The sequence below is a fragment of the Alexandromys fortis genome, unplaced genomic scaffold (genome assembly GCF_014885135.2).
Source record: "Alexandromys fortis isolate MF-2015 unplaced genomic scaffold, M_Fortis_MF-2015_v1.1 scaffold_211, whole genome shotgun sequence".
In the NCBI taxonomy this organism is placed as follows: domain Eukaryota; kingdom Metazoa; phylum Chordata; class Mammalia; order Rodentia; family Cricetidae; genus Alexandromys; species Alexandromys fortis.
The window spans coordinates 1,204,700-1,225,256 of record NW_026068103.1 but is presented as its reverse complement, the minus strand read 5'-3'; the positions used below and the strand labels follow the sequence as shown (position 1 = coordinate 1,225,256).

The window sequence follows — 20,557 nt, the reverse complement described above, 5'->3', positions numbered from 1 at the left end:
TTTTTTTTTTTTTTGGTTGCGCATGGTGTGGAAATGCAGACTAACTGACTTTTTGTGTTATTCCATGTCAGGCGGGGCAAGCAAAGGTGAAGAGCCAGAAAAGCTGCCTGAGCTGGCAGAGGAAGAATCCCAGGTTCTGCATGGAACTGGCCACTGTAAGTGGTTCAATGTACGCATGGGATTTGGATTCATCTCCATGATAAACCGAGAGGGAAACCCCTTGGATATTCCAGTGGATGTATTTGTACACCAAGTAAGCCAGACTTTTTAATCCCCTCTTTGCTGGGATCCATGTGTGGGAGTGTGGGAGTTGGTCTATAGTTATGTTAATAGATAGACATAAAAATGTGCTTTTAAGTAAGTATATTGAAAGATGAAAATATTCATTAAAATCAGATGATTGTCCAGATTTTAGGGCATGTGTATGTTTCACTGATTGGACTTAGGTTGATGTTATTTAATAAACCTTCCCTTCATTAGACAATGAAATCTCATTTTTCTAGCACCCGATATTGTTGGCTTCATATTGCCTGTGCCTAATGAATGAATGGGAAATGCAGGAAAAAACTTGAGAGTTCTCTAAAAGTCAGATGATTTGCTTGTTGTAAGAAAGTATAGGTAACCAATATTTCAGATGCCTCTAATGACAGTACCACCTGTACTGTGTCATCATCATAGTCATTTGCATGTTTATGTCAAGATAATTTGGTTTTATAATAAAACAAAATAGGAAATTGATAATGAAGAGTGGATTTGAAGAAATGCCAGAAAAGATTCTTGGTAATCAAACTTTTTAGAACTGTTTCCTCTGTCATTGATCCAGAGATACTGTCTCTTTAAGAGACTGAACTTAAGAAAAAAAAAGAGTAGCCAAAGGCTGTTTAAAAGTTGATAGTTGGTTATATGGTAAAATTCTACAGCTGAGTTATAATTTTTAAAAATGCATAATACCAAACGAAAGGTCATTGTTTCCCATCAAAAAATTTTCCCCAGGAAACGATAAATACCCTTTGCTCGTAAATCCCTTTCTATTAACTAATTGCTTCAGAGTGGGGAAGAGTTTACAGTTTGCAAGTGAAGGAAATAAAAATTCTGTAGTGAGGTCTTGGATTTAAGAGACTTACGAGGAAAGAGGTTTGTTTTGGTTTACTCTCTAAAGTAAAAGAAACTGGGTGGATTTTATATTGCTTGTTGACTAGTATGAATTCATGTCTGAAATACTGAAATTACTCTGCTAAAAAATTTGATATTGTGTTATTTGTCCTTGGTAACATTTGTACTACACTCCCCAAGGAAGATCATTTTAAATGATCATTCTAATGGATTATTTTAATCCATACCAGGCAGAACCTAGGAACCCGTTTCATTTAGTCTTCTGTGCTCCGGTGCTTGGTAGCTTTCTGATTTTACTGTGTGGTTTCTAGTTTCCTTTCCTATAGACCTGGCTCCTCTTATTGGCTGTTGACAGTGGAAAGATAAACATGATCTGTGAAATGAAACAATTTAAATAGTAAATAGGTGCCTGAATATAGCCTACTAAGTCACATATGATGGTGTACTTTCTAAAAATTTTTAGATTGAATAACTAAACTTGATAAATCTATTTTCTTGGGCTCTTCTCCCCTTTGAACCTTTTTTAGATTGTTAAATTGTCTTTTACGATGTCATAAATTTGTTTTATAGATGATAAATGAAAAAATAGCACTTTTTTCTTTGTTTCATCACACCTTGTTAGAATTTGGTTTCATTTCTTTGGGTTTTAAAATATATTTTAAAAAGAAATAGAAATATATTAAAATAGTAGTCATTTTATTAAGCAGTGTTATGCTATGAAGCATTCCCTTTAAACTGTTTAATAGATATGTGATTAACATTCCTATGCACATTGAATTAAACATATATTGCTGGGAAACTTCATATATCAATTGCAGCTTTCATAGTAAAAACATTGATTCTTAATATTTCCCTCATATATCTCTACATGTGAAAGGACAGTACTTAAATGAAGGCTTTTAGCTTTTAAAATTGAGATGGACAGATGGTTACACATTACATGAGTTATTACATTGAAGAAGACAGAATTCTTGCTGTTTTTAGTCAGATAAAGTTAGATGGTTGTAAATGAAGTATTTAGGGACTGTGAACATCCTTGTACAATCAGGTTGTGGTTTAGGACTATTATATAATATTTTAAAAATACTTTTTAATCTAGCTATTAATTTTAATATATAAGCCTTTTAAAAGCTGTGCTAGTTTTTTATGTCAAATTTCCTCCATTATATTTTTATACTAGTTTACTATAAAGAATATCTATAAATCATAATTAGAAATTTTAAATGTTCAGCTATACCAGTGTTCATGAAGTATTGATATCAGGTTGGCTTTTTTAAATAGTTTATTATTTTGTGTGTCTCTGGGTGATGTGTGTGTGATTGTGTGTGTTGAGTTGCTCTTGTGGAGTTGGTTCTCTCCTACCTTGAAGGTGTTCAGCTCAGCTTACTTAGTTTGAGGGACAAGTGCTTTCCCTGTTGCACCGTCTTGCTGGGCTTGTTTGTACCCAAAAGTATATGTGCCATAGTATTCCAAGCACATTTTTAATGTTATGTATTTGAGGAATCAAAATAAATGATTTTAAGGGTCTTTAATCTTTAAAATTGATGCCAAGGGACCCAAGAATTTTTCCTAAAGGTATTTTCTACAAAGACATATAGCTTCTTTATTTCATAGCAATTTAGTTGTTTTGATAGGCAGTTCTTTGTAGTAAATTTTATATGTAACTCTGTAAATTAGTTATATGATTGTATTTAGAATACAATGTTGATATTAATGTAATTATACTTGTAGTTCTTGTGCTATCTAAATCCTGAAGTTGGACATGTTCATAGGGTTGTGCTTCCCCTGTCTTTAGATAACATAGGCAGAAAAAGTGAGATTTAACTGTTGGAAGATTGTGACCATTGATGGTTTAAAATAACAATCTTCATATGATTTTTACTGTTAATATCTATTTTAAGTGATCAAGTTTTTATGCTTAGAAACCTATGTGTTCTGACTCATGCTAATAATGAATCGTTAATGATGTTCAGTAACATATTTTATAAAGAACTATCAGTGAATAACTATTAAATTTGAATTTTGTCACATTTCATTTCTTTTAGCTTATGCATGCTAGGCAAGCATTTTGTTACTGAGCTCCGTATGTCCCCATCTCATAGCAATTGCTCAAGAATCTGATGCAAAGAACAAAGATTTGTCCCAGTTGAAGTACAAGGATCCTGGTCAAGGGTCTTAATTAGAATACCATTATTTTATAAGTGCTAATAACTAATACAACCCATTTTTAACTTCAGCTTCAGGACATCCAGCATTCTCTTCTGGCATGTTTATGTATGTGTGCATGCATACATAAATAAAAGTAGGTAAATAAATCTTTAAAAACCTCAGAAAACATTTGAAAGAATTAATAATATTTAAACCTGATATGATGATGCACACATTTGATCCCAGAAGAGACTCTGAATTTGACCTCAGCCTACACGTATAGTGAGATCCTGTCTCAAAACAAACAAGCAGCCGGGCGGTGGTGGCGCATGCCTCTAATCCCAGCACTCGGGAGGCAGAGGCAGGCGGATCTCTGTGAGTTCGAAGCCAGCCTGGACTACAAGAGCTAGTTCCAGGACAGGAACCAAAAAGCTACAGAGAAACCCTGTCTCGAAAATCAAAAAAACAAACAAACAAACAAACAAAAAAAAGAAGCAAGCAGATTTGATATTAATAATATATGAAGACGTTTAATTCATTGTTTTCATATTTCAGAGCCTTTCCTAATATTATATTGCTAATGATCACATTTAACTTTTGTCATACTTTAGCATGATTACATTTTTCACATGTTGAATGTATGTGATTGTTTTCAAGGCTATTTAACTTGCCCTTTACCCTCTCCTGATGTAAAGGATCAAACCCTGGTGCTTGGACACACTAAGCAAACTCTACCACAGAGTTAAATGTCCAACCCCAAATACCAGTTTTAACAACATTTAACTGGATGTGGTGGCTTATATTTCCAGAACTAAGAAAGGGTCATCTTAAGCTTGAGGCCAGCCACACATGAAACTCAAAAAAAAGGAAAGTTTTTTTTTAAAACTTTTACCAAAACTTCACGATAAATTTTCTTGGTTCACCAATTCAGAAAATTGGGGTATGCTACAATCCTTTAGAGCTGTGTAGTCATTTAAAGGCATTTAAAGTAACGTTTGGCAAGTTTTTAATGTAACTTGGACGATACTGAATATTTTCATTTTGGTTTTGAAATATACTTAAAATTTTAGAAAAATTGGCTGTTAGTCATTCTCATTTTAAATTTAGAAGTAAATTAGGTACCTATTTAAAATATTCTTTTTCATTTCTTAGATGTTTTTTTTGGGTTTTTTTTTTTTTTTTTTGTTTTTTTTTTTTTTTGGTTTTTGAGACAGAGTTGCTCTGTAGCTTTGGAACCAGGTTGGCCTCAAACTCACAGAGATCTGCCTGTCTCTGCCTCCTGAGGGCTAGGATTAAAGGTGTGCACCACCACTGCCCGGCTGTTGTCCGCTTTTTCTTTAACATGCTGTCTTCTCCTGTTCTTTACCCCCTTTGTTTAATGAACCCAGAGCCATGTGCATGTCAAGAAGGAGCTCAAGCACTGAGTATATTCATTGTGTTAAACATGTCTTTCTTTAAGAGCAGTTTTAGGTTCACAGCAAAATTAGGAGGAAAGTATTAGAATTTTACACATACCTCCTTTATCCACACATGTGTGATCTCCACCAGCAACATTTCCGCCTGTGCAGTGCTGCATATGTTAACAGCTGGTGAGCCTAAGCTGCCTTTAATCCTCCAGGAATTGAGATGAGGCTTAGCCCTTAGTATTGTATGCTGTGGTTATTTTTATTCACCCTTTTAAATGACTGTTCAAAACATATGAAGACAATACTTTTTTTAAAAAAATAACTAAATAGATACCAACCCTCTTTATTTGGTAATATCTAATATGCCTTTCACTTCCTTCTGAGCTTTTAGATGTCATAGAAATTTAAAAACTTCTTAACCCATATTCAATATAATAGTTAAAAACAAGTCTTTTGCAGAAGATGGATTTCATGCCTATTGACCTAACTATGCCCAGGGGCCAAAGGTGTGAAGAGCTTCCATATCGATCATCTTTAATCTGAACATTCTTTAACATATGATAAAATATGTTGTATAGTGTTGGTAGCTTAATTTTTATTACAGTGAACTTGAATTTTTAATCATAGTTTTACAATAAGTAATACTGTTTAATGTATAACAGTTTTATGGTAAGTAATATCGTTTCACGTATAACACACCTATAGTCCTAGCAGCTTGAGAGGCTAAGGTACGAAGATGGACCTAGAAGTTCAAGCCTAGCCTACGCAATAGAATGAGTCCTTAACCAAAATGGACACAAACTGTTGGAAATATCAGGGTATAAACTGAGGTTTAGAAACAACTTGGCATATAGATATTTTTGTTTTAATAATTTGTTGTTCTGTGGGATTTTTACCTATTTTTCAGATGTGTATAATTAGTAGAGGAGAGTGCTTGCTGTGCAAGTGTGAGGACCTGAGTTCTGATCCCAGCAGCCTCTTCAAAAGCCAGGCCTGGTCATGTGCACTTGGAAGTGCAGTTCTGCCAGCCTAGCTCCAGGTTCAGAGAAAGACTGTCTCAAAGAAGGGGAACATTAACATAGCAGCACAGCTCAGACTCTTTCCTGGCCTCCACATGTTCACATGTATGCCACATGCATCTGCTACATCCAAACACACAGATTTGTCACACTTTTCAATAAGATTTCATTATTATTATTATTACTCATAAAAGAAGGATTTATTTTTTCTTGTTTGCCATTCATTTTGTTATTTACAAACTCAAATTAAAAGGCTCTACTAATTTTTTTTGGGAATAACTGATAGAAAACAAATCTTAGGACAGGCATATTAATTCATATTAATTCAATTGCAAAGCTGAGGCAGGAAGATCACCAAGTTTCAGGCCTGCCTTGGATACCATCCTGAGATGGTGAGTTCAAGCCTAGTCTGGGTTACAGAGGTAAACTCTGATTCAGAAGCAAAAACAAAACAAAAAAGTAAGACTTTTTTTTTTTTTTTAAATCTTTTTAAGCTAGATTGAGGGGCAGGAGAGATGAGATGGCTCAGTATTTAGGAGCACTTGTTGCTCTTCCAGAGGACTCAAATTTGTTCCCAGACCCGCATGAGAGCTCACAACTTAGAGTTGTAGGAGCTCTGACAGATCTAGACGTCATGTCAAGTACTCATCACAAATGCTTAAAAAAATAATGAATTAAATGTATTGTTTTTAATAGTCTTTTAAAGAATAATTTTTAGATTTCCTGCAGAGAAACTTGGTCTTGCCAATTTATTGTGGCACTAGCAATATACCTTGTTTTTACCAGTTGCCTTTTAAGTGTTTGTTAATGACATTTCACTTTTAAATGTTAAATTTAGCATAAATTTGTGACTTTTGTTAATTTTAAAGTTGTACTCTATTTAAAATATCACTCAAAGATATAAATTTATATTTATAGTTTGTGTTATAGGATTTAAAGATTTCATGTAGTTTTTTTTGTTTGTTTGTTTGTTTTTGTTTTTTTTCGAGACAGGGTTTCTCTGTAGCTTTGGTGCCTTTCCTGGAACTAGCTCTTGTAGACCAGGCTGGCCTAGAACTCACAGAGATCTGCCTGCCTCTGCTCAAGTGCTGGGATTAAAGGCGTATGCCACCAACTGCCTGGCTTCATGTAAAATTTCAAATGACTTTTATTTTGGCCAGACTTTGCTTTTCTTCACTTAGCAATGAATTCCTTCAATCATTAACAATAATGACTAGTATGTTTATAGACCCTGCAATGCCTAAATTCTTTCATCTTAACATACAACAAATGAGTTTTCTTTAGGTCAGTCAGTAATGAAGGTGTGGCAACATAGTTGTGTCTATCCCTTTAAATACTTAAGTCAGTGATAAAAAGTTTAGATAAGCTTTTTCTCAAGTATGCTTTCAATGTAATGTAGAAAAACTGTTGCTGGCAAAATAATTACGGCTTTCTGCAACAACTTTAATTAGATGCAATTTCAGACACATACCTGACATAGTTGGTTCACTGTAAATCATAAATGTTAAAGTGAATGAGTCCTTTTCATTTTTTAAAGAGTTTCCTTTTTTAGAATTTGTTAAAACTATAGCAAAAATTCATAGTGTTGACTTTACTTTTACTAGGTATTTGATGAAAAGAATTTAGTTGGTTACTAAAACTAGGGATTTGTACATTTCTCCCTTTTAGCTCTTTCCTCCCTCACACCATTGAAAGTTTTGAATGGTGAGGAATTTGTGCCCTTTGGCTCAGGTTGCAGACCCTCTTGATTGAGTCAGAGAAGCCTCTGTCAGGACTATTCTTTGCTTATCTTTTCTTGGAGTTACTTGTAAATCCTGCTTTCTGTTCTAGGAAAAATAAAGTAAAAACAAGCATAAAACCCACTCTTTCTATTGGATTTATAGTACTAAATAGTAGTTGATGGTTGATTGTGATATTGTGTGAATTAATTTGCTGTCTTGTTTCATTGAGTCACAGTTTATTTGATGTATATAATTTTATTTAAATAACTTCTGTTGGCAGTATAAACATGTTGTAGGATATTGGCACCTTTGAAATGTAGTGACAACTTTGGAGAAAACTGAATTAGTTAATTTGGATTATAAAAAGGCACTGATATTTTTGTGATTGTATTTAATTTCTAGCATTTATCCTGACTCTTTCAACTTTACGTAGTCAGTGAGTTTATGAACTGTGCCTTAATGGTGCAAAGATTTTACATCTAGACTCAGATTTAAACAAACACAAAACACTTTGTTCTTATCTTGGTATCCCCTAAAAGTATATAGCTCTGGTTCCAGACCTCAGGACCACCCATTACCCTGGACATTGGATACTCCTATTTACTCAAGAGGTTTGTGAAGTGGCTGTGTGCAGTGGGGGATGGGTGTCTGTTTGTGCAGAGAACCACAGTTAGATGATTTTACCAACAGAAACATCAACATTGCATAAACTGCAAAATTTCTACAAAATACTTGTTATTTTATCAGTGCTTTTTGTACTAATTTTTATGCTTTCAAAACTTCCAGTGACTCCTTGTAACCTCGGTCCTCACAGTTTTCTAGCTTAAAGGGCCTGTCCGTTGGCCTTGGGTTAATACCAAGCTTTTGTTTCTTCCTATAGAAAAGAAAGAAAACTTTCTTTCTCTTTTATTGCTTAAGTTTAATGATTTCTTTTTTAGCCAATCTGGCTGTGCTGAAGTCAGTCTCAAAATGAACGAGTGTCAGAGTGTTTAAGTTTATAGGAAAAGTTTACCTTAATGTACCTCTTAATTTACTTGTTATGTGGATTGATTTATACCTTTTTAGGAAGCCAAAATATTTATTATTGAATAGATTCCTAAAAAAAACACTTAAAATATTTATTATCATTGTATGGGGGGAGGAGGTAAGGCAGTGTGTCTGGAAGGCAGAGAACAAATTTGTAATTTGTTGAGTCTGTTTTTTATTTCTTTCACATTTATGTAGATTCCTGGTACCAAACTCAGGTAGCCAGGCTTATATAGCAAGGGCCTTACCTGCTAAGCCATCTTGTTGGGTCCTAAAATAATACTTTTTAATTGATACTAGCATATCCAATATTTATCAGTTATCTCTTGGCATTATTTGAAGTTTTTAAATTATAACTGATTTCTCAGAAGTTAAGATGTAAGCAGATAAATGTAAAAAACAAGACAACTGATACAAATGTAAAAACGTATTAGCCATATGTCTGTATATGTAAGATAGTGTAGCAGATGTTTGAGAAAGTACATCTATTTCAACATCATTTCATTTTGGAGTTAAAAGAGAGTAACTGCCAATCCTAATGTGACTTATTTATGATCTATAATCTACTGAAAGCCATTAAATATTTAGACTTTGAGCTGTTTTGGTTTGTATTTAGAGTTCAGATACTTGAGTTGTATTTTAAATATTTATTATTTTTATTTATATGTATAAATATTTATGTGCATGTATGTCTGTGTGTCACATCATGTTAGACCCATAGTGATCAGAAGAGCATCAGATCCCCTGAAATTTGAATTTTTGGTCGTGAGCCTCCATGTAGATGCTGGGAATTGAACTCAGGTCCTCTGAGGAAGAATAGACAGTATTGACTTGTATTTTAAACAATATCACTATCACCAAATAATGAATGATAGTTGTGAAGCAATAATTTCTTCTTTTGTTCCGTTTTGCTTTTTTGAGACAGGGTTTCTCTATGTAGTCCTGACTCTCCTGGAACTCATTCTGTAGACCAGGCTGGTGTTTAGCTCAGACATATACCTGCCTCTCTTTCCCGTGTGCTGAAAATAAAGGCATGTATGTACAACCACTGCCTGGCCGTGAAGCAATAGTTTCTGTCTCTCTCTCTGTCTCTCTGTCTGTCTCTCTCTCTCTTGTGTGCGTGCACATGCACGCGCGCTTTCTCTTACTTTCTTACCATGTTTTGTAAATGAATTCATTTAATTTTATGTGTGTTTTTTTTTTTTTTTTTTTTGGTCTGTGTATATATCTGTGTGAGGGAGTCAGATCCTCTGGAACTTGAGTTACAGGTAGTTGTGAACTGCATTGTGGGTGCTGGGAATTGAACCAGGGACCTTTGGAAGAGCAGTCAGTGCTCTTAATCATCTGAGTCATCACCTCAGCTTCGAAACAATAATTTCTTAAGATGTACCTTTGACTGATTTTTAAAATTTTTTCTTTGATATTTCTATGTAAGTGGGTAATTTTAAAGATTTTCAAGAATGATAGGATTTTAAAGTTGAATGCATTTTAAGTATTTTATCTTAATAAAATATTCTATTGTTACATAAAATTTTTCCTAGCATTTTCATAGACTTGTAGATGTTAAAAGGCACTTATATTTGATTATATGTTTTGTTACTAGCCCATAATTTAGTTAACCAGATTTATAAATATGACCTTTTATGTGTTTGCATTATGTATTTGCATTATGTGTTTGTATTATTATGATAAATAGGAAAGAAAAAAATCTTATTTTCAGTAATATGTTTTATGATATAAGGTATAAACCACCTAAAAAAGTTAGATGAGAGATTGTTATGTTACACAGAGAGCTTATTTAAGTGTCTGTTAATGAATGGGTTATCAGTTTTAAAAAGCTAGGATCTCGGATAAAGTTTGTAATTAATGCATTAATTAGTCTATGTTTCTGCCCACATTAAAATTAAAACAAACCCTTCTCCTCAATGTTAAGGAAATTACTGATCACAGCCTTTAAAAAAAGAAATCAAATATTTAACTAAAGCTTAAGAGGAAAAAAGGAAGGAATAGATTTGAGTTCACAGGGCTTAAAAATACAAAATAGATTCCTTTTTTTCTGACAGCAATAAGAAGTAATATCAAAAATAAATTATAAATCCCAGCACTCAGGAGGCAGAGGCAGATGGATCTCTGCGAGTTTGAGACCAGCCTGATCATAGAGAGTTCCGGGACAGTCAAGGCTACCCAGAGAAACCCTGTCTCGAAAATCAGATAGATAGATAGATAGATAGATAGATAGATAGATAGATAGATAGATAGATAGATAGATACACACAGACAGACAGGCAGACATCTCTAAGGAAGGGAACACATACTGAAGATAGACACCAGTTGCTGAGAACTGTTCTTCTCTAATATCTCTCAGAGTTAGGACCTCAAGCTTCCTTCTCAAAATGGATTGAGAATAGGGAAAAGAGACAACTAAGTGATGTGGGAGTGATTTCTTTCTAATCTGTTGCTTTTATTGGTTAATTAATAAAGACACTGCCTAGGCCCATTTGATAGGCCAATCCTTAGGTGGGTGGAGTAAACAGAACAGAATGCTGGGAGAAAGAAGCTGAGTCAGTGAGTCGCCATGATTGTCCCACTCCAGACAGACGCAGATTAAGATCTTTCCTGGTAAGCCACCTTGTGGGCTACACAGATTATTAGATATGGATTAGATCAATATGTAAGAGCTAGCCAATAAGAGGCTAGAGCTAATGGGCCAAGCAATGTTTAAAAGAATACAGTTTCCGTGTAATTATTTCAGGGCATAAGCTAGCCATGCGGGCATTGCCCCACTTAAAAGATTGGCAAAGCTGATGTTTGCCTTTCTAATGTCACCAGAGAAACAGGACATAGGGTCTTGAGCTGACATGGGGGAAGGTGTTCATTCTTAACAGTCTGTATAATTGCTAGAACATTTAAACATTTTAAAGTATCTGCTTATAGGCAAAAAAGTAGCAAATAGCTAAGTAGATTTATGGTCATACAAAGATTATAACTGTATGAGTAACCTTTTAGTAGAATCAAATTCAGGCAGCAGTTCCCCTCCACCACAGGAGACTTTTCTTACCACTGTCAAAGGGACAAATGGCTCTCTATGGTGTCTATTAGCATACCAGAGTGCCTACTAGCCTCCAGGCTCCCTCAGTGTCACAGGTAACCTAGCTGGTCTCTCTTACCCAAACCTCTATGGCTCACAGGCTTCCCTTCCCAGTTCATGTTCTTTTTAGAACCCTGAGGTTTTGGCTATACTCTCCCTCTTTTGTCTTCCTCTTTTGGCTCCCTCTCTCTTTGTCTCCCTTGCACTCATTCTCTCTTTCTTCCTCCCTTGTTTGCTCTTACAATTCCTCTCATGGCCCTGTCCAGTCGGCTGGCCATGTTAAGTCTGTTACTTTCTTTCCCAACTCTGGACTCTTCCAGATGCCTCTGGCTGTATTTCTCTCTCATATCTACAATAAAAATCTTCCCTTCAACTGTGCCTTGGTCATGGTTCATGTTCTCAGTTTATACAATGCCCTCCCCCAGCATAGTTCTTTTTTAAATTGCTTTTATTGTTGAAATAAGATCTGCCATTTTGTAACCTACCACTTCTGTTTGTACCAAGCAGCACTACCGTCAGCCCCCAGTTTCTTTGTGAGTGAGTTGTTCCTATCCTGCATTTCCAGCATGAACCGGGGCAGGAGCAGGGCCCTTTCTTTGAGATATTTGTCTGGAAATGTTTGCTTCCTTCTTACAAATGTAAAACTCTGTAAATATTGTGTCATTTGTTCTAACTTCCTTATTTTTTTTCTTGTTTCTTCATTACATAGGTGACTGTTTTGTTTCTCTTTTTGTATTTTAGAAAGTATTGTCTATTTTTTTTTTTGTCATTTGTTCTAACTTCCTTATTTTTTTTCTTGTTTCTTCATTACATAGGTGACTGTTTTGTTTCTCTTTTTGTATTTTAGAAAGTATTGTCTATTTTTTTTTTTACTTAATTTGTTTTTTATTTTGTGTACATTGGTGCCTGGCCCCCTGGAGCTGGAGTTAACAAACAGTTATGAGCTGCCAAGTGGATACTGGGAATTGAACCCAAGTCCTTTGGAAGAGCAGTCAGTGCTCTTAACCACTGAGCCATCTCTCCAGTCCCAAAAGTAATATTTAAAGACTATTCCTTAAGTAAAAATCGTAACAAGATTTTTTTTTATATAAGTCAGAGGATTGGGAAGTAGAGTTTTAATGTTGAAATGTTTTTGCATTTTTTAAAAACTTTTTTTTTGAGATTATTGTCAATCACATTTCATCTTTCCCTTTCCTTCTTCCAAATCTTTCCATATACCCCTCTTTGCTCTTTTATTCAAATTCATGGCTTCCTTCCTTCCTTTCTTCTTTCTTTTCTTTTTCCTAGATAGGGTTTCTTTGTGTATCCCTGGCTATTCTAGAACTTGCTTTGTAGACCATGCTGGCCTCAAACTCACAGAGATCCACCTGCCTCTGCCTCCTGAGTGCTGGGATTAAAGTCATGCACCACCCACTGCCCAGCTTTTGAGCTCTTTTTCCCCCCATTGTTTTTGTATGCATGTATGGATATGAATATACATGTATACTCCTAAATACAGCCTACTCAGTCTGTTTCTGTTTGAGACTTGCTTTTGCCCAGGTTGGTCTAGAAGTAATAATCATCTTTCCTCTACATCCTAGACCCAATCCTACCCATGTCCTGAGATTATAGGAGTGTGCTACCACATCTGGCCTAAATTTTAGATTTTCAAAATACTGAATTGTGTGTGTGTCTATGTCTGAGTATGTGGTGTGAGTACAGGAGCCCTCAGAGACATTTGATCCCTGGAAGTAGAGATAGTTGTGAGCTGAAGAAACTGAATTCAGATCCTATTCAAGAACAGTCTGCTCTCTTTGGCCCCTAACTTTCAGGCTTTTAAGTGGAAATTGTCACATCACATTTTATGTTCTGAGATACACAGGAGTGTGTTTTTCTTGTAATTCCTACTCAGAGCATCACTCTGTTGCTCCAGCCAGGGACTTTGTTGGTGGTGTTTCTTTGTTTTGTGACAGAGACTTGCTGTTTAGCCCAGGTTGGCCTTAAACTAAGTCCTCCTGAGTATTGAAAGTACAGTTATGTTTCATGATGCCCACCTTCTCAAAAGTTTCTTGAGCCAAGAAAGACAATTACATTAGGAACCCCTCTATGCCATCCTTGCCTTCCACTGGATTAATGATGTACATTTTGGGAAGCTAACTAGACTGATATTATTTCAGAGAAACGTGTGGACTCTTAAGAAAACCTTGTATTTGATTTCCTTTTAACATTATTCTAGCATGTTCATTTTAATTATGCACCGAGTCATAGAGGAAAATTTTCCCATTCAGGACATGTTGATTTCTGCTCTTTTTTTTTTTTTTTTTTGGAAAAAAAATAGAAAAAAATGGTGGTTTCTGTGCTAGCATTATAACTATTTGCCAAGTAGCATTTTTATTGTTGTTTACTAAGTCTAAAGTATCTGCAACTTTTTGGAGGTGAAGAACATATCTTTCTATTTCTGTCTTTGTGTCTCTTTCTCTTTCCTTTTTGTTTTTTTTTTGAGACAGGGTTTCTCTGTGTAACATTCCTGACTGTCCTGGAACTTACTCAGTATATCAGGCTGGTCTTGAACTCACATAGATTCACCTGCCTGTGGTGATATTCCTGAAGATTAGAGAGGAAAACAGCCACAGTGGTTGCACACAGCTTTAATACCAGTAACTAGACTAGTTTGCTATAGAAACTGGGCAGTAGTGGTGCACACCTTTCATCCCAGCACAAGAGACGAATATGAAATGGTAGGAGATGGGTTTCAGTCTCAGTATTATTCTGTGCATTCCTGGAGGCAGGATCACTATTTTTTGACTGAGGTAGAGGTAAGAGCCAGTGGCTGACTGCTTTGCTTTTCTGGTCTTCAGGTTGAACCCCAATAGCTGTCTCTGGGTTTTTACTAATTGTGCTACCCCCCCCCACACACACACACTGCCTCTGGAGTGGTAGGACTAAAGGTATGCACCACTGTGTTCAGCAAGCACCTAACTTTAAAAATATTTATTTATTTATTTATTTATTTATTTATTATGTATACAATATTCTGTCTGTGTGTCTGTGGTGCCAGAGGAGGGCACCAGACCCCATTACAGATGGTTGTGAGCCACCATGTGGTTGCTGGGAATTAAACTCAGGACCTTTGGAAGAGCAGGCAATGCTCTTAACCTCTGAGCCATCTCTCCAGCCCCAAGCACCTAACTTTTTAATACTACTTGAAGCAGATGTTCAATAGTGTTTGTACAGAGAAAGAATTTTCACTGGGAAGCTGTGATGTAGCACAAATTTTACAGTGGAGATTGTAGACTTAGATCTTGGACTTGAATTCAGACTGCGGTGTTTACTAGTTGCTTGAATTTTACCAAATTGCCTTACGTAAACTCCATTTATCAAAATTAGATAGTAGTATTCATTTTGCAGGGTGGTGAATAATCAGAGTAAACATATTTTTGGTTTCTAGACTTGTGGCTTGAAAGGGGAATAAAAGATATTTTTCCTTTGTGATAAAAACGTGTATATGCTGTAGTTGATATAACAATGTGTTAAAGGAATGGCTAGTCAGTGCTTCATAGCAGATGGATACAGTTTAACCACACCTACAAAATTAAATTTAATCAACAGAAATTTGGGGATTTGTGTTTTGGGCTGAAGCATATTGCTGCTGATATCTGTGCATTTGACATTCTCCTGGTGACTGTTGTAATACAGAAGTGGGAATGAGATTTAAATGTGTCTGGTCCATCTGAAGGCAGTAGCAATTTACTCCATTTTAACAGAATAATCATCCTTTCACTTTTGTGATTCTTAATTTTATTTATTTATTCTCTTCCTACTAATAGCATTTCCTGTGTGTGTACCTTTTCCATGGTTTCCTTATTCCTTTTCTACTCTTTATAACTTAGAAAATAAATGCTCATTCTCGATCAGCTGCTTTCATATTTTTTACTCAAATGGAGAAAATAACTTTGAATTCTCCTAGTCAAATTATTGCCAATATAAATTAAAGGGCTTAAACTTAGTCAAGCTTATAGGAAAAAGGAAGTGTACAAATTTGGAAATTGAAAAATGAAAATATAAAGATGGTGTTGTGCATTCCCATGACAGACTCTAAATCATGTGATGTATAAATTTCTTTAAGAGTAACCTAACTTTATTTCTTATTTTTACTTTAAAAATATTTTTAATGTACTTCCTTTTTCAGGTTCACTATTCTGAAATATGTGAGCCATATATTATCTTACTGAATTTAAGCCCATGGGTAATAGTCATCTTGCTAGAGAAAAATATCTACAGAGTTAATGTCCTTCTCTCCCATCTCCTCTTTCTGTGCTTCAGGAAGCTATGTGAACTCTACCCACCTACCAGTGTCTTTATTTTCACAAGAATATTTTTGGTGGATTTATTTTCAATAAATGTTGAGGTCATTATTAAATCTGTAACTAGCTTGTAAGTTTTATTGGCAAGTTAATACTTTTCTCCTAGCTAATAAGAATTCTGCTATATTCAGAGATTACTTTAACTATTAAGATATTTCAAGTTCTATAATATAATTTTGGATTCAGTAAAATGTTGTGAGGTAATTGTTTATGACATATATGACTTGAGAAATCTATGTATGTAATCAAGATAACACAAGTATCTTGCTGTTGTCATTTGCGTTGAGTGGAGAAGTTTTATTTGAAGAAGGAAGATGTTTATGTGACTATAGAACAAGGAGGAAAATGATGCAGACATTGTCAGGTAGAAATAGTTTTTGATCTTGAAAATTTTATATGACATGGGGGAAATTCCAGAAGCCACTGTCAACTTTATCTTCCTAAATTGGTTTAAAAAATACACAAAAATAAGTAATCTTCCCCATGGCTGGAAGGCCCTATGCTGGTTTGAATGTAAGTTGCAAGTATATTTTATATTGTGTCCTGCAATGTAGAATTTCAAAATCTGTTTAAAAAATAGTTTCCTTAATATTAAAGGAAACCACCTTTATTCTGTTTTTAAATGTTCCTTTTATCACAATGATTAATTCATGGTGTGTTCATCCTATCCATGTGTATTCATTACCTGTTAGACTTGTATCTTCTTTACTAAACACTGATGTTTCCTCCTCTGCACATGGACTGGACTGATCTTTTCATAATGCTGTTCATTTAGGTGCTTATTTTCTCAACACAGCCACTAGAAACAATCTATAACTTATGGTTCTTAATTTTGTTCTTACCATATATTCAAATGCATGCCAAAATCTATCAATTTTTTGCTATGTGTTTTATGTTATATATTTCCTTTCCACTCCTGTGGATTTGGCTCATTCCTGAGACAGTTCCAGACAGATTTGAGGTTGGATAGAACATCAGGCTCTGGAGCATTTATTTTTGCTGTAAAATATGGCATCACAAGGAAGATAGAGCTGTCCACATTGTAAGCATAGCCCAGCCATTGTTTGCTTTGTCCTGTCGTTTCCCGTCTCTTCTAAAATACTGCTATTTAAAATTTCTTCCTTTCATTTTTCTCCTTACACACCCTGAACCTCAACCCCCTACCCACCCTCCTTAATGATACCCCTGTTCCCTTTTCCTGGTGTAAACAGCTTCTGTAGGAAATTGATAATCCGTGTCTTTCTGCTTCAAAGTCTTTTAACACTGGTGCTGCCTGCTAAGAGCAATTGACTAGGTTCCTGTGAACCTAGTCAGATTCTCTGATTAATCAATTTTCTTTTGTGGAGAAGCTTTTATTAACAAACGATCACTAACCTGAAATTTCTGTCATTTATCCAGTGCTTCTTGACTTGCATCTGCCCAGCTTCTGGCCCTATTACTTTACCATTTTGTTATAAACTTTTAACTTTTTGCTTTCAGTTAATCTCATGTAGTAGAATATGAAAAACTATTTCATTGCAAGTCATGTATGTTTAGTAGTTCTAGCTAAATTGAATACATGCATAATTCAGCTTATAAAGTTGTTACCTATTCAAAGAAGCGTAAGTGCAAATCAAAAATGAGTGTATTTTTTTTATTTTGGTAATTCTTATTAATTGTCCAAGTAAAACCAAGCGAAAGCAGTTCCAACATGCTTGAAAGAGAATTGTGCTGCCAAAGAAGTAATACAAAGATCTCCAGGAAAACAGGAGATGTGTTGTCGCCTTTAGAAAGATATTTTAAACATCGTGTCTCATTGTTATACTTGTAGAATTTGTCTTTAGATCATGGCCAAGTCTGAGATGCCAAGTTACCCAGAAAATAAGGTTATAAGAACTGATGAGACTATGTATAAAATGGGCTAGAATGTATTTGAATATTATTGGTAAGGGTTCTAGACATAAATGTAAAGCTAAACCTATTAAATATCTTAAGGAAAACAAAGGAGGATGTCACAGCCTTTGGGAATATGAACCCATCTTCAGTAGATACCGAGTAAAACACTAACTACAGAAGAAAGATATAAATTGTACATTATCAAAAACTTCAAGTTCTTTTCATTTGCTAGTAAGAAGTTAAAAGGGCAGCCCACAGGTTGGGAGATGCTATTTTTCTGTGAAAGTGCAGAAGATGAGAAACTTACTGGAAGCTGGGTATCACACTCATGTGTCTAATCTTAGTACTTGAGAGGGTAAGGCAGGATGATTGTTGCAAGTTCAAGATCAGTTAGGGTTATATATGGAACAGCCTGACCTGTGAGGTGAGACCCTCTCTAAAGAATTAAAATCAAAGGGCCAGAGAGACGGCTTACTGGCTAAAGGCACTTGCTGTGCAAGTATGGTAATAGGAGTTTGAGACCTGGAATATGCACACAGTTCTTGCATGCATGCATTTATAATTATAAGTAAATATTTTTTAAAAACCCAAAACAAAATAGGTGTATACTGGAGTTGGTGGGTATTGCAGGCTACACCTTTGGCCCCAACACTCGGAGGGCTGAGTGAGGAGGACTGCAAGTTCAAAGGCATCCTGGGATAAATAGTTCTGAAGAAGAAAGAAAACGTATGGACTAGCAAGAACATATAAAATACTCTTGCAAATCAGTAAAGGCAAATGAATTAAAATATAGTGAAAAGATCAAAACAATCCTTGTTAAATTTTTCTAGATTATTATATTTGACTAAATTCTCAATTCTCTTATAATTGGTTTTATAGCCCTTTACTCTTTATCAAACCTAGTATAAAAATAGGCTTAACTATTTCTCATTTTCTTGTAAAGGCTCTTATACCATTATTCTAAACAAACTTAATACAAGTACGCAAGCTTTATTCTAAAAGTATTTCTATGTTTTTCACTTTTTTTTAGCTTATCTTTTTTTAGTCTGAGAAAAATTTTTCTCTACATCTACACTATGGAGTGGTATCTAAACAATATTACATTGTTAACTCTGACCATGATTAGAATACACTTAAATTCATGGCTTGATTCATTGTTTTGTTCATTGTCTTGATAACCTACTCTGGCCAAATCCGTGCTTCCCTTACCACCCACAGTGCTGTGTCAAATCCAGTGACCCTCCTCCTTTTATGACATTTAGAGGTTGGCCAGAGTTTTCCAGACCTATCATCACCCCGGTCACCCAGCTCTTCTGGGTGCCTTGAGTATGCCTTAATGTCTCTGGTTTTACAAAGGAAAAATATATGTAGATGTTTATAATACCCTTAATTTTCATGTTACTGATTTAACTATGTTCTAAATGGTAAAGAAATTGACAAGTAAATGAAATATTGGCCATCAGCCAGAAATTACCCAGTGTTTCAGCCAAAGAAACAGGTTCCATAGATAACTTTTAAGGAGGAGGAAGAAGCAAGAGACTAATATTCTTAATTTAGAGATTAATAGTAACTGTATTATTACATAGATGAAATGAAATATGCTTATGTTTGCACAATCAAGAATTTCCCACATTTATTAAATTAGAAATACTTCCTTTTACAGGGAGTGCTAAATAATTTCTTCAGAGCTCCATGCTTATGAAACATGCAGTGGGGCATTAGCCACCATTCAGTCTCAGCACTGAAGTAAAGGTATTCAAGTTACCTCACTTTGCCTATGCTAACCCTGTCTATTTCTGTTATCGCCATGTGCAGATACATTTATGTATTGTCTGTGTATTTGATCATTTTGGTGAAGTAGTATTTTAAATTGTTTTGCATCCTATTTACTGTTAAGAAAAAGACAAACTTAAAAATATTGTCCTTATGTTTGGCAACCTTGTTAATTTTTCTTATTCTAATCATTTATAGATTTAAAAAATACATGTATGATTATACCGTGTTCAGAAAATAGTGTTTTTAATTTTTCATCTTAATGTCTTTATTTTCCTTCCTTCTTTCCCCCTCCTTCCCTCCCACTCTCCCTCTATTTTCCTCTCCTTCTTATCCTTTTCTGACTCTCCCACGTTCTCTCCCTTTCCCAGCATACCTCCCTTCCTTTTTTCCATTGTATTGTGCATGCTTAGTAAAGATTTTAGTGCTGAGGAATATTCTTGGCCCTACTTTTGTTGTTGTTGCTACTGCTTATTTCTCCTTGTTTTGTCTTCTGTAGTGCTCTTCCTGCTTTCATGTTTAATTTCCTAATGGCCTCATGCTCCCCCCCCCTCCCCTCCCCTCCCCTCCCCTCTCCTCTCTTAGTTTTTTGTTGTTGTTGTTGCTTTGATGAAACATCATGACTAAATCAGTATACTGAAGGAAGGGTTTATTTGGGGCTTACAGCTCTAGAAGGATGGGGTCTGTTAGCGTCATAGTTGAGAGCATGAGAGCAGGCAGGGTGATGAGCAGCAGTGGAGAAGGGAAGCAGAGGACACACTGGCTATGTCAAGAGGCTTTTACAAGCTGAAAGTCCACCCCAAGGGACAAACCTCTTTCATCAACAACAAGCTTCCAAATCCTTGGAATCAAGTATTCCAACAGGAGCCTGTGGGGCCATTGTCATTCATAACTACATCTTGTCTCACTTCTCAGCTCCTCCACTCCTTTTCTGTCTCTGTTCTCCCTTTCCACTTCATTCACAGTGCTGCAGGATCAGACCCGGGAACTCACACATGCTAGGAGGTGTTCTACCATGTAACTGTCTTATGTTCCTGGCCTCTCT

The 20,557-nt window shown here is 35.3% G+C and overlaps 1 protein-coding gene across 1 annotated transcript in view; it reads left to right on the top strand.

Moving 5' to 3' along the window:
* Lin28b (lin-28 homolog B) overlaps nucleotides 1–20,557 on the top strand; it is an 81,544-nt gene that overhangs the window by 2,242 nt on the left and 58,745 nt on the right. Inside the window, exon 2 of the mRNA XM_050123938.1 lies at nucleotides 72–253. Within this exon, the coding sequence (XP_049979895.1) occupies nucleotides 72–253 (182 nt within the window). The remainder of the gene's footprint in view (nucleotides 1–71; nucleotides 254–20,557) is intronic.